The sequence below is a fragment of the Tasmannia lanceolata genome, unplaced genomic scaffold (assembly GCF_043159265.1).
Source record: "Tasmannia lanceolata isolate RefF3 unplaced genomic scaffold, GAP_Taslan_0.1 ptg000003l, whole genome shotgun sequence".
Taxonomy (NCBI): domain Eukaryota; kingdom Viridiplantae; phylum Streptophyta; class Magnoliopsida; order Canellales; family Winteraceae; genus Tasmannia; species Tasmannia lanceolata.
The window spans coordinates 16,033,156-16,047,685 of record NW_027518680.1 but is presented as its reverse complement, the minus strand read 5'-3'; the positions used below and the strand labels follow the sequence as shown (position 1 = coordinate 16,047,685).

Sequence of the window (14,530 nt, the reverse complement as noted above, 5' to 3'; positions counted from 1 at the left end):
AAGCTGGCACTAGGTACTATAAAAAGTTGTTAAAGTATAAAAGATAAATAACGCCTTTCTCCAACAGATTAAGCTTTTGGAGAAGTTGGTAAGTTAACATGGTATCAGAGCCAAAGGTCTCGAGTTCAAACCTCACGGATAGCAAAACTCCACATGCGATGGTCGGCTCAAAGTGGGACCACATGTGCCACGTGTTTGCCAAGTGGGCCACACGTGCGGGGGAGTGTTAAAGTATAAAAGATAAATAACGCCTTCCTCCAACAGCTTAAGCTTTTGGAGAAGTTGGTAAGTTAACAAAAGTATTAGTTATAGCTATTGTACTAGTGATATTAGTAAGGCAGTCGAAAAGAGTCGACAAATAAACAAACATTTATGGTTTGCTTGACAGGAATGAGATTCTCGTCCCCGCGAACCGGACCGGAAACAATCTATCTATAGGTTAGAGAGGGGTGGGCGGGTGGAGGGAGGGAGGGGTGGGTGGGTGGTGGCTTTCCCTAGAGTTTATTCTTCTTCATTTTTTTTTAGAGAAGGAACAACAATCCTAGGGCTCTGATACCATGTTGCACTAGATATCGAAGACGAAAAAAGGAGAAATTCAGAAAGAGAATGCCAGGGAAGAAGTGAGATGACCAGTATACCCACACAGCATAATACGATATATCTACCTGTTTGGATTTCAGTTGACACGAAAATGGAAATATTTTGGTTTCGGTGGAAATCTTGTAAAATCACGGAAACGTATGAGAACATGTGCAAATGATAAAATTTCAAGACGAAACTTTAGGAAATACTAGAATAAGCACAAATACAAACTTAGAAACCATCCCATAAACAAGAAAGCCATCCATAATGGCTTCATCACATCGAACACCTAGTGACATGTGTTGTAACAAATGTCTGGAACAGTAAAGTCAATAAAGTACAATGTAATGAAGTAAAAGAAAGTCCAATGACCAATCTTCCCTCCAAGGACCCCAACTCTAAGTCAATATCACAGAGTTGCAAGGAAAAAATGTGTTTATTCGATTTGCAGTGTTTTTTTATTTACAGATTATGACAGGATCTTTTTTTAGATAAAAAAATAGCTTTATACGATGTAAACCATAGCAACTTCCTATTTTTTGTCATTCCGACCATTTTGGTCGAATGAATTTCGAGAATTTTGGACAAAATTTCAAAGGAAATAATGATGTTGAATGAATTCATTGAGATTTCGTTTCGGTGGGAATGGAAACGGAAACATTTTGGTCGGTTCGGGAAAATTTCGGGGAAATTTAAAACCATGTGACTTGGTAGGGAAAAACTTGGACTTGGAAGAAAACTAGGTCAAGGTAAAAGGGACTCGCTCGACTTGACCATTGACGTGGGGAGTTTCATTTCATAGGCAAACTGAAGGAAAGTTGATATCAGAGCATGTACATTTTCTTTGAATGAATATCATTGCACATACTTTATGGTAGAGAAAGTTGGAGTTGACCCAGGTGACAAGAACAGAATTCTTCAAATGTCTAAGCCAAGCATATTTACAAGTCAATCAGCAGAAACATAAATTGTGTACTTTTTCTTGGGTTTCACGGCTTGAATATATTTTAGAACGCTTTGCACATACATTTATTTTAGATTTAGAAATGCACATTGCATACATTAGGATTAAAGGGTTGTAGTGCTTGACATCTGCTCTTGATTCCAACTCTAAAACATGTCATTGTGAAAGACTGCATATTAGAAGAAATAGGAGTAGGCATCTATATCCGGTACATATGTCTAACAGCCCCACCCTAGTAAGCCATGTTTCCCAGAAACCAAGATCGGTGCTCCAAATTTTTTTGGATGTGGGCCAAAACAGAAGCAAGCATTCCTATGAGAAGAAGGAAATTAAAACCAGAGCTATCTGACCTGCCGTGAATAATGCTCAGCATCTCTTTTCATGCCTGCCATTTCCACTCTCATTTTTTGCATCTCAGCCTGACAAACATAAGAATGGAGATCCAAAGTAACGGGGGTTACGGGGTTTAGAAAAACAGTTCAGAAACCAAAATATTAGGATGTATAAGAACTGGGCCAGAAAATATGGAATGGGCCCACATAAATAAGGTATTAAATTGAATATTAACAAACTGAATAGACTTGTAAAGCTTTCTCCAGTTTATATATACTTATTGCTAGAAGAATAAAAGATCAATTTAAGATATAAGCGAGAGTTTATATGGTGTGGGCCCTTATAGTCCAATATGTTTCAAAAAGTACCATACGGCTACACCATAGGATAATCCAAACCATCCATTTTATGGGCCACAACTTAAATAGGTTAGGCCCATAAAATCATTTCCATAGGATGATTTTTGAGGCACAACCTGCTTACGTTTTGGCCCATCAAATTGACGGTTTGGATCATATTATGATGTAAGCCGTACAGTAATTTTTGAAAAATACTGGACTACACGGGATTACACCTTATAAAAACACAGATATAAGCTTCTTCAATGTTTCAGTTTTTAGACAAATGTAAAATTAATACTGTTGGCTAAGAACTACTGAAACTTGCCTCCAAGGAAGAAAGCTTGCTCTCTGCGTCTCTTTGACCCTGGCGTGCCCGCTCCACTTCTTCCTGCCATGCCTGTACCTGGCTACGTGAAACTTTGAGTAAATAACAGAACTCAATGAAAATGAAGGAAACAGCTGATAAAAACCCTTCAATTCTCTTCGACTGTCCTACTTTTGAGAAAAGTACATGTATGTTCAACTGTTTCTAAAATATAAACGTTCTATACCGGAATGGTTGGCAATCAAGAACCTATATTTGAACTGCCAAAAGCTTTTAATTAGTTTCAACAAATCAAACTACTATAATCTTACACTCTTTACCTGAAGGGCCTGATTTGCTTCTTCAGGAGACCTCTTCTGTCCACGACGAGCACGAGCCTCCATGTCTTGCAGCTCTTGATTTAATGATGCACATTCCACCTGATAAAATGTAGGACATATTGGAGTATCAGACCGAATGATTTGAGACAACTTTTCGTCTCCACCAAAAAAAAACCACTCTACCTCAAGCAACACCATTTTTTGCTCCAGTTCTGCTGACCTTGATGTCCTCTCATCGAGGGTTCGCTGAACATACAGCACCTTGTCAGAACTCAAAACGAAAATGATGGATGCAGAGATCACTCTGTACATGTAAACTTCTGTGCAGGAATTGAAAAAGATAACAAAATTAAGGAAATAATGCACAACCACCTCTATAATGGTAAACATTTGTTAAAACAACGAAGAATCTACACTGCATGTAACACTGTGTTGATCAAAGAGTTCGCTAGAAAAGGACAAAGCACTCTTAAGGCATAAGATGAATCAGGATGGAAAAGCATGCAAAAAATGTAAGTACAGAGCTGTGAAGTTTTCAATACTGAACATGAGTACAAAACAATCTAAAACTTGGTGCAGCTTTTCATATCATGTAAATTTAAAAGTAGATCCCAGGAGGCTCTCTATACTGCAGCTTCGGGTAGAAGCTTTCTGATGGGGAGAACCGTTAAAGATTTTCTGAAAGTATATTGCCTATGATGGGGATGCATTTCATGATTGATAGTTGACAAGAAAGCAGACTAAGAAAGGATATAAGTAGGCAGTAGAAAAAGGAAATGTACACGCCATATAAACCTCCACATGAAGTGATAAAGTCATTTTCCCACTCAAATGCATTGGTCCACAAAAAGAAAGCCTTACGGCAATTTCCAAGTCAAACCGCATTGATCTGGATATGCATTTGATCATCTGGAAAACCTAAAATAGAAAACATGAATTGTTCTTCTGGAAAATAGTCGGTTCAGATAAAGATTACCCAAAATGCTCAGCAGCTCAAGATGGCTATTTTTTTAAAAGCAATAAAATTTATTAGAAAATGATGATTACAAGTGCATTTCAGGGGTAGAGATTGCCCCATATACAAGGTAGCTCTAGGAGCTCCCAATTTGGCAAGGCAATCAGCCAAATTGTACGTACTTCAAGATATGAGAGAAAAAAATGAAAGCACCATGCAAACAAAGATCTCTAATCTCATCCAATGGATTGGCGAATCTCCACGGACCGATGTTAATCCCTTTAACCCACAACACCATATTGGATGAATCACTTCCCACTTCCAAGCTCCCTTCCATCTGGGTGATGAAGATGGACAATCATTGGAGAGCTAGGACCTCGGCTTCTGAATAATCGGCGGTTCCGATAGGTCCAGGAAAATAGTAGATAATGTCACCCAGAGAATTCCTAAAAACGCCACCAATACCGGTTATGCATGGGTTGCCAAGGGAGCAACCGTCAACATTGAGTTTAATGGAGTTTCTAGGAGGAGGTTTCCATTTAGCTATCACTTTTGCTTTTGGAATGCCACCTATAAAAAATGTGTCTCAATTTCTTATAACTGTGTCCGTTGACTAGCCTGAAAATGAATGTTGTTGCAAAGCACAAGAAACCACTATGAATCTAATATTCCAAACAATTCGCATGAGAGACGAGCCTCTACCTTCAAAGATACGGGAATTCCTCTCCTTCCAAATAATCCAGATGACAGCAAAAGGTAAGAGATGCCATAATGTCAAACCAAGAGAACCGAGGCCTGTTGTTCTCCAACTCCACGATAACTCTTGAATAGAATTAGAGAAAAGCCTGGGATGTGAGTCCAATAAAAATGCCACTGGCCCCACAACTCCCTCGCTAGTTTAGTAGAACAAGAAGCCTTCTTGGCTTCTTGCAGACAAAAGATTTCAAGATTTAAGGTGGTTCTAAAATTCCTTACTGCCCTTCTTTTAGAGGCTGAACCCACTCCTTTAATGTTCCAAGCCATAATTTTAAATTTCATCGTTTAGACTTGGAATAATCTCCCCTATAGTTTCTTCCTTTTCGTTGTTTGTCAATGCAACCAAGTGCATTTTTCAGAATCTTTCGTTCCAACTCTCTCCTTGTCTCATTTCGGTTCATTTGTCTTTGAATTATCTGGTTAATTTCCGCCCTGTTAAATAAAGCCAAATCTTTTTTATTTCTGCCTTCCATTGAGTGTTGAATTCAGCTTCCTCCTTCATAGATTTAGTGTTGAATTCAGCTTCCTCCTTGATTAGCGACACATGGGCATCAATTATTTCATCACTTGAACCCGAAGACCGACAATCATCCGTCAACGAATATTCAATGTTTGGCCTCAAAACAGGAAAAGCTGTCTCCTCAGCTCTATCATTTATAGCTTTGGATATGGATGTGATGTTTCCATTGCTAACACTGGGACTAACCACACGTCTAGATAGGGATAAAGAAGGCAATGAACATGAAGAAAAGGTGTCGTTAAGTGGTGAACCTGGTGATGGAACCACCAATCCATGCGGAAAAGAGGGCCTGACCAATGGAATGGAGCCTCGAAAGCCTAGAGATTCACTCCATTATCTGACGACCCCATTGATTTGACTATGATTGGCTCCTTTCTTTTGATGTGCATCTTACCCTCTACTCCTGTAGTGAGCTGAGGAATTGATAGCAATTGGAGACCGTTTGCATCTTCAGCTGGGCCCACAAGTAAAGGGTGCCCCTCTATATTCGGGTCAGGATCATTCTTGTTAAATGATGTTTTCTTCTCTTTAATTGGAAGATATTTATCCAAAGACCCTTTTTGATGCAGGTGCATCCAAGCCATTCAAAACTGGATTATCAAGATCGATGTCGGATCAATAGGATCTCAAAGATCAAAGATCTAGCACATCAAATCCATGATTGGACCAATTCTGACCCTCGGATCTACTTTCAGATGATACGGATCAACGATAGAGACGGGAGATTATGCCAGATCATGTTTCCAGAAAGCAGATCATCCACAGATTGGAAGAAATTGGATGACGAGTAAATTATCGGTCCTTGTTCACCAAGGATCCAAATTAGTTTATTTTAGCTTTTATTTTTATTTGGTAATTTCTTATTGGTCCATAAAAGACATTGTTCTAGTTGAATTAGGAGAGAAATTAGGGAAGTATTTAGGAAAATATAGGATTTCAAGTTGGACGAATTTTGGAGAAAATAGAGGAAGTAATTCATTTTCTCTTTCCCTTGTTTGGGTAGAATTAGGAAGTTTGGTTTAGGTAGGATACGATCAAATCAGGTTCTATAAAACCATGCATATTATAAACAATTTTGAAGCCTTTGATTAATGAAATAAAATTTATTTTAGTCCATGAGCAGCAGAAGAACAGCCAAGTTCTGCTGGAGAGTTGCCGCCAATAGAGACCGAGTACAAGCAGCCATCAACAGCCACAAGAAACAGCCTACTTGCTTCTCTTCTTACCGCAGCCATCATCACCTGCAGGTGTGTTTCATCAGCCATCTTTTGCCTCAAGAAAATCAAACCAGATTTTTGGGTCACCAAACAAACCTACAAATCAGCTCCTTCCTTTAACCGAGAGCCTACAAATCAGCCCCTTCCTTTAACCGAGAGCCACCTTTTTTCTCAGTTCAAACTCCTAGCAATCGACCACCTTCTCGCTAGTTGTTTGATGCCAAAAACCAAACCTGGGAATAGCTACCGGCATCCACTTTTCCTGTTCTCTGTTAGATGCAAAAAAAACCCAACAAGATCCTAGTTTTTAGGCACCCTTTTCCCCACAACTCAGCCACATAGTGTCTCTTAAAACTAGCAGTTTTAAGTCACCTGAGACCTTGTGTTTGAACCCCTTCCAAACAGCCAACATTCTTTTCATTCTCAACCATAAGCCACAACCCCAAAACACTTTTTTCTCAGACAACAAACCCCCTAAACATGCATCATATTTACTCCCAAAACTGCCCAGCTAGCCTTCCAACAGCTGCCCAGCAGCACCTTACTTTGACCTTCAGCCACCCCGTATCAATCGATTTCACCACCAAAATCTGTTATAAACAGCAGCTGATCACCTCACATGCTCCTTTCCTTTTAGCAAGACCCCTAACCACCTTTATTCCACGCACCTTGCATAACCTTTTATAGCTGATCACCCTTTTTATTTTATTTTTACCACCACCCCAATTTTCTAACCGATTAACAACTTCTTGACTATTTTTAACCTCCCAACAATCTTTAACCATCAATCACCTGGGTTCCTTTAACCGTCTTGATTTACTTCAACAAGCCAAGAATCACCTTACTACCATTTCTTGATCCTTTAACCAACTTCCAATCACCCATTTACACCTTAATAAAATCCATTAGATGACCTGTAGGATTCCCTACACAACCACTTTCCTTTTGATAAAGACGGCCATTAGTTTCACTTTCACCACTTTTAGTCTTTTCCAACAACCCTTTCAACTTTTCCACATTCCTTTTCCATCCCTTTTCCTCTTTTTTCTTTAGTTTTCCTTCCCATTTTTCCTTCCCTTTCCATTTAATGCATCCCTAACCTCAACCAAAGCTTCTGCTATAGAAACTGTGCATTAATTTGGTATCAGAACTTCCGCTACGCATCACTACTCTGCATTGCTTTTCCTCCATTCCAGATAGGGGGTCCAGCCACTAATAAATATTTATTTTCATCCTTTGGCTTAATAGGGTGGCCCACCTCCTTAAAGGAACAATTCAAAAATCGCCTCTTACTGGAATTAATTGTATTAACTCCTGACTTGGAAACCGAAGCACAGAAATAATGCTTATTAACTGCTAAATTAGAAACCAAAGCACATCCAGCTGTTGAATATGAAAAGACAAAAAGCACAATATACTAATTCCAGAGATTTCTGAACACTGCCATCACATACTAAATGTTCCGCAGCTCAATATAGCTATGAGAAGCAAAAAAAACACAATGTACTAATTTGAGAGATTTCTGAACACTGTCATCACATACTGAATCATCAGATCAAGAGCTCAGTTGTCAGAATACTTGGGGAAAGAGCGCCTTCAGCAGAAATTCGATGGCAGTAGCAAAGGTTTTAATTGACTTGTCTGTATGAGAGTGTTCTTGTTTTCCTCTTTCTGGTTCTTGGGATTGCAACAGTAGCAAAGATTAAGGCCCTCAGAAGTGGCCTGAAGGAAAAGTATCCTTTCAGTTTTTATGTTTGTGGATAATGATGGTGACTCGCGAATTCATACGATGGAGTGACAGCACTTGTGGCAAACCATGGCGTTTGACAAGATACTGGAATAGTTTTTCTTGTACAATGTGTTTTTGGTATTCCTACAAATGAGTTTAGTTTCACTGTGTAAATGAGGACAAAACCAGTTAGTAAGACATCCAGAAATTGGCCTTCCACATGGAATGCCATGTTTACTATAAACCCAAAATAGTTAAGTTAAGCATCCTCAGTAAAACGTATAGTTAACTCGTAAAAGTAAATGATATTACCAATTGAACTATCAAATGTGTAATCTATAAACGTACAGCTAGCTGCATTATCAGTTTCTTAATGTTCAGGGTCCATTGCAACAGTATAAAACTAACTAAAAAAGAAAAAAAACAGTTCAATCTCTAACGGAGTTGAGCTTGTTTAAAAAAAATACTAGGATCCACACAAGAAGAAGTTGCAAACTTGATGCCATGAAGGTGATGCGTCAGGAAAACTTTTGGCAGTTGATCTCCAAATTAACGAGAATCCAACTAGCGTCGTCGAAAAATATAATAGAAACTCATACCATATCTTAATTCGTTGACTTTACGACTTTACGAATATTAGCAATAATAGATGCATATGGTACGACTGTATGTAACAAAGACATCTAGAGATGTTTCTCCAAATTAACGAAAATCCAACTAGCGGCGTCGGAAAAATATAATAGAAACTCATAACATATTTTAATTCTTCGACTTTACGAATATAAGCAATAGTAGCTGCATATGGTACGACTGCATGTAACAAAGACATCTAGAGATATTTCAATACCTGGACCCTAGCAAGAGCCATAGATGCTTCAACAGCTCTATGTTCAAGCTCTACTTCTCTTTCCATGGCAGCCTGTTATTCGAATACAAATAAATGAGAAGGAAAAATACTTAGGCAAAATCAAGAAGTCAGATAGTTCTAAGACAAAACCATTTGGGTAGCATTATGTGCTGCACGCTCCTCTTCTGCCCTGCGATCCACAGATGCGAGCTCTTCACGTAGAGCCTAGTAAACAAAAACATGTGTACTACTTGTGTAAATACTGAATAACAAATTTTAAAAAATCAAACAAAAAAAAAACCAAATAAAGTCGATCTTTTTCCCAGGATCCAAACATAGAAAACTTTGGTGCTAGAGATCCGATAAACTCACCTGCAACATTCTTGTCTCTGTTAATTCTCGGCTTCTCATTAAAGATTCCATGTTTGCCTGGATAGAGATATAGAAGTACTGTTATCATTGCCAGAAATATTTATAATCCATGTAGGTAGCTTACAAACAGATATCAAACTTTAGATCATGAGCAGAGCATAGATATATCATATATGTTTGACATCATAAGGGATGCATCAAAATAGTAAAATGAAAACTGAATCGGCTTAATAAGAAACATCTAATATTGTATATATTAAATATTTTAGTTAAGCATGACCTCATGCACCTTGGTGAAACAAATGGTCAATGAGCATAGACCGGAGTTGGCATGTCTTCAAGAAACTAGGATGGATTTCATGAACAAAGCTGTAATCAGAGAAATGGGATGTAGAGTTAGCTGGAATTATGTGGCCCCTGAGGATTGAGGCATGGAGATCCCCTCCTTGCCTTTTTTGTGGTCATAGTAGAAACTCTTAGGAGAATGTCGGATAAAGGAATGCGATCTGATCAAGGGATTTAGTATTGGAGCCCAGGGGATGGAAGTTTCTCATCTCTGGTTAGCTGATTATGCTTTGATTTTTAGAAAAGCAAACAATGACAATCCTGAAATTAAAAATTATGCTTCAATGCGATGAGGTGGTGGCTAGTCATCAAAGATCCAATTTCCAGAAATCCAAACTCCTTGCTATTCATGTCACTGATGAAGAAAAAGGAAGATTGGCTGAAGTACTAGGGCGGTCTGTGGAAGAGTTTCCTACCAGTTAGGGTTACCGCTCAGTGAGGGTAGCCCTATGAAGAGAGTATGGGATCTGATCGTCAAAAGGGTGGAGAGAAGATTATCAATGAAGTGGCATCTAGTATCGTTAGGGGGGAGGATCACTCTAAACAAAGCAGTACTCACTAATATCCCTATTTACCACCTCTTGCCAAGGGGCAAATTCAAAGAAACTTCCTGTGGGGCAGCTCCGAGGATGAGAAAAAGATGCACCTTGTTTGTTGGGAGGATGTATGCAAACCGAGCAAAGTGTGGAGCCTTGGAATACACAGACTGCAAAGAGTCGATGAAGCCCTATGGGGTAAATGGTTGTTGAGGTTTGGAGAGGAAAGGGATCAGCTTTGGATTATTGAAAGTATATGCAGGGCTTGCCCTGGGAATTGAATCTCTAAGACAAGTACAGAATGGGGGGACTAACAGTGTGAAGGGATGTTCTGAGACAAAAGCATAAATTCCTTAAAGGAATCTGTTGAATATATGTGCGCACCCCTGTTTAGGGGTATTTATGTCTTTCCATATGTATCCACCCATATATTTATATATGATGTGCGTGAGAGACAGTACGGTTCTCTCCTTTTACTTCTTCTCTCTAAACTATCTTCTCTACTCTCATCTTCATCTTCAATGTAGCGTATAACAGAATCAAATACAAATTACACGCAAGGGATAGAGTGAAGCTTTGGCAAGACAAGTGGTACTCATAAGTGGCGCTTAAAGGCTCACTCCCAGATATGTTTGGAGTGACCATAAATAGAGAAGTGTTCGTTGAAGATTGTTTTCAGAGGGAAGGGGGCAAGGTCTCATGGAAGTTAAACTTTAGACGAAACTTTTTGACTGGGAAGTCGACAGGATAGCCCAGCTCATTGACACTTTGGAAGCTCATTATATTGAAAAATCTGTCAGAGATAAAAGGGTTTGATTTTGAACTCCCTTCGGTCTTTCAGTGTTAAGTCTTTTTACAACCAAATAGCCTCTTGCCCTCTATATTCGTCACTATTTCGAGTTAGAAGCTCTCCGGCTCCGCTTAGAGTCTGCGCATTTGGATGGACAACACTTTAGGACAAAATAGAGACATCATCTTCGGAGTCAACATATGCTCGTCATCAACCACTGCACTCTGTGTTTGGAAGCAGGGTAATCTATAAATCATTCGCTCCTCCATTGTAGGTTTTCTAGAGATGTGTGGACCCAGATCCTTAAGAGGTTCAGGATGTCATGGATTTTCCCCGCCTGGTTGACCAACCTTCATAGCCGGTTTTATGCTACTTGGCCCAGTAAAGGGATTATCCTTTGGAAGTTAGCACTTCTCACAACTCTTTGGGCTCTTAGGAAAGAAAGGTTCTTCATTTACCAACTCGATTATTATATCGTTTATTATCTCTTGGGCTAGAATCCTTGCTGAATTTAGGTTGTACTTCTCCTCAGATATCAAATGATGTTAGAAGGAGATTTATTCGTCTAAGGAAAGGACCCTGGGCCTGGATGACTAAAGATAAACTCCGACGGGTCAAGCATAGGTAATCTGGGTCCTGCTGGCAATGGAGGGCCCCTAATATATGAGAATGGTACTTTGGGGCCTATTTGGGGCCTATTAGGTTTAAGGACTCTAATGAGGCGGAAGTGAGGTCTATTTTGCAGGGTATCAGGATCACGGACCCCAGAGATTTGGATAGCAACAGTGTTGAAGGCATGGTTTTAAATTTCGGCTGAAACAAAACGTTTCTGCCGAATTATTTCGGTTTCGGCACAAACCGAAACGAAAATCACATGAAGTCGTTTCTTTACAAGAATTGGCTGAAATTTTGGTTGAAATTTCATTTTTGGACTTTTCTTACAAAATTTCCACTGAAAATTTTAAAATGTACACCGAAATGTTATAATTTCCACCGAAATGGCCGAAATTTCAACCGAAATTTTAGACATTTTGGCCTAAAATTAAAAAAATAAACAAAATCATAATCATATTTTTACATGATTTGGGCTGAAATTTTGGCCCGAAACCGAAACATTTCGGTTTCCGAAACCGAAATTTAAAACCTTGGTTGAAGGGGATTCCCTTAATGTCATAAGATGGATAAACAAAAGCTATCCTCACCCCGTGGAGATCTTTGGAGCTGATTGATGAGATTCTGGATCTCGGATTGAAATCTAAATGGGGTGTGGCCAAGTGGTAAGGCAGTGGGTTTTGGTCCAGTTACTCAGATGTTCGAATCCTTCCGTACCGGACCGATTCTATCAAGATTGATGAGATTCTGGATCGTGTGGAACGAAGTCTAGTCCTCTTCCAGTATATTAAGAGGCTGACTGAGAGAGAGGCAGACCGTTAGGCCTGCTCTGGGGTAGATAGGGCATCCTTGGAGATTTTTGACTTTTTACTTCTTTGACGTCCTTCTTATTTGGTGTACTTAGCTTGGCCACTTTTGTATTATAGCTATGACCACCTTGGTCACTGGATCTATTATTTTATTTAATAAAACATCCATTTAAAAAAAAAGGCATGACCTCGGGTAGAAGAAAGTCTGCCCTTCAGAACATCTTTCCATATGGTTGTGACTTTGTAAAAGTAGACAAAATGCCCCACATCAATGACGTTCAGACAAAATGCCCCACATCAATGAAGTTGGGGAAATAACCTTTACCTGTTGGTCTGAAGACGTTACACTACAATATAATTGACACATGAAGACTACTGGAGGTTATGTTACAAACACATGAATCTAGATGTTGTGACTTAAAAGAATAAAAGCATTGGCAGGGGATAGTACGTAACTCATATTTAACTCAAAACACATTATTAAAGTTATGCCGTTCAAACCTGGATGGGTGGTCAAGAAACTCAAACATAATGTGGAAAATTTACAGCATTTAAACTCAGACTTGGATCATTAGTAGGCGAATATTAAAAGGAGTTGATGCAGGCAAGTCAATGATTGTGTAGCACGCACACGAGCGCACACGTGCAGACACACACACAAATAAGGAAATGATATACAATTCTAATGCATCACAAGAGAAAATAAAGTAGCAGAGTTAAACAAGAAGAAAATAAAGGAATGAAAGAAATACCAATAAGACTGTTAATACCTGTAGAGATGAAATCACACTAAAAACTTTCAAAGAACTGGAACAATGAAATAATGTAAAACTCGTTCATTCCATGAGTGGAATAACACACACATAGGGAAATGATAACTCCATGCCCTATATGTAATAACATGCCCTCAGTTGTCTTCTTGTTATAACGGAAAAAAAGAAGAAGAAGAAGAAAATAATAGGAACAACTAGAAACCTAGTGTTTCTTGTGGAAAATCACTCACTTCACCTTCCACCAACACCAGCACACAGCACACCCTCTCTTCTACTTTCGATCGTCGTTAGATTAGAGAACGAACGACTGATATTCGAGGTGGCAGCGGTGGTGGCAGTCGGTTACCACTTACCAAGCCAAGCTCGCCAGAGGCATATAGAACGATCCATATTCTTTGTCAGTCGTGTATTTGCATCATTTTTTTCATTTGAATATTTCTTCGATTTGCATCATACCCTGCCGAAGACAATCAAGGATTTGGATCTGAATCACTAATAAAATTTTGTAACAGATGGAAGCTCTAATAAGATTTTTGTAACAGCCAGCAGCACACATCCATTTGTGTAGAGCAAAAGATCAGAAGATATCGCCAAAGGTAAATCTAACCTGAGGTAAAATCCTTCAACGTAATCATCTTAATTTTGGACTTATAAATAGATTGGAAGGGATTCTTTCCATGTTACCCAAAAGTCAGAACAGGGCATAAGACATCATAAAACTGAGGTCCAAAAGCATATCCAACACGGGGTAAAATCCTTTTTGCGCATTTATCTTGGTTTAGACACGTAAATCGTCGTCATTACTGAGCCAGTATCTTCTATTAGTTTAAACAACCAGATCCCAAGATCCTAACTCCACTACTCAGAAAAAAATCTGTGTTAAAAGTTCATACATTTTGAGTTTTATATACAATTTCTACATATTCTAAATATGGGCTATGACCTGGTGGTTAGCCTCACGTGGAAAAAAAGTGCCACAGGAGAATTACCACTTCATCCATGGTGGCCAGTTATACTACTCAAAGTCTTAGATTTGGTTCTTGATGACATTTTCTACGAAGAAATCACCAAGAATCATCTCAACCTAGAAAAGCCTTATAATTTCACTGTCGCCCCTCGATGCTGGCTCCTCTTCTTCCTCTCTTTTCTCACCTGTCTTCTTCCTGATTTCCTTTTCTTCTTTCTTCTTACGGTTCAGTCAGGTAGCATACACAGAAAACAAGATGATGTGAAAAGAACATAACTGGCTGGGGCAACTCTTAAAGCCCCGGCCTGTGGAATATCAGAACATGACAGGCCGTTCCATTATTGCATATAGGAAGTGGGAATATCAATCTCTATCTATATACACACATACAAAAAAAAAGAAAAAGAGCAAGTCCTACTGGCTGGGAATGTAGTCTG

At 39.0% G+C, this 14,530-nt stretch overlaps 1 protein-coding gene across 1 annotated transcript in view; it reads right to left on the bottom strand.

Moving 5' to 3' along the window:
• The window catches only part of LOC143852479 (golgin Putative 1), a 54,158-nt gene that overhangs the window by 27,667 nt on the left and 11,961 nt on the right, over positions 1-14,530 (bottom strand). The window contains exons 8-14 of the mRNA XM_077361866.1: positions 9,262-9,318; positions 9,040-9,114; positions 8,890-8,961; positions 3,049-3,111; positions 2,866-2,964; positions 2,546-2,623; positions 1,897-1,965 (exon numbers count right to left, since the gene is read on the bottom strand). Of these exons, the coding sequence (XP_077217981.1) occupies positions 1,897-1,965; positions 2,546-2,623; positions 2,866-2,964; positions 3,049-3,111; positions 8,890-8,961; positions 9,040-9,114; positions 9,262-9,318 (513 nt within the window). The remainder of the gene's footprint in view (positions 1-1,896; positions 1,966-2,545; positions 2,624-2,865; positions 2,965-3,048; positions 3,112-8,889; positions 8,962-9,039; positions 9,115-9,261; positions 9,319-14,530) is intronic.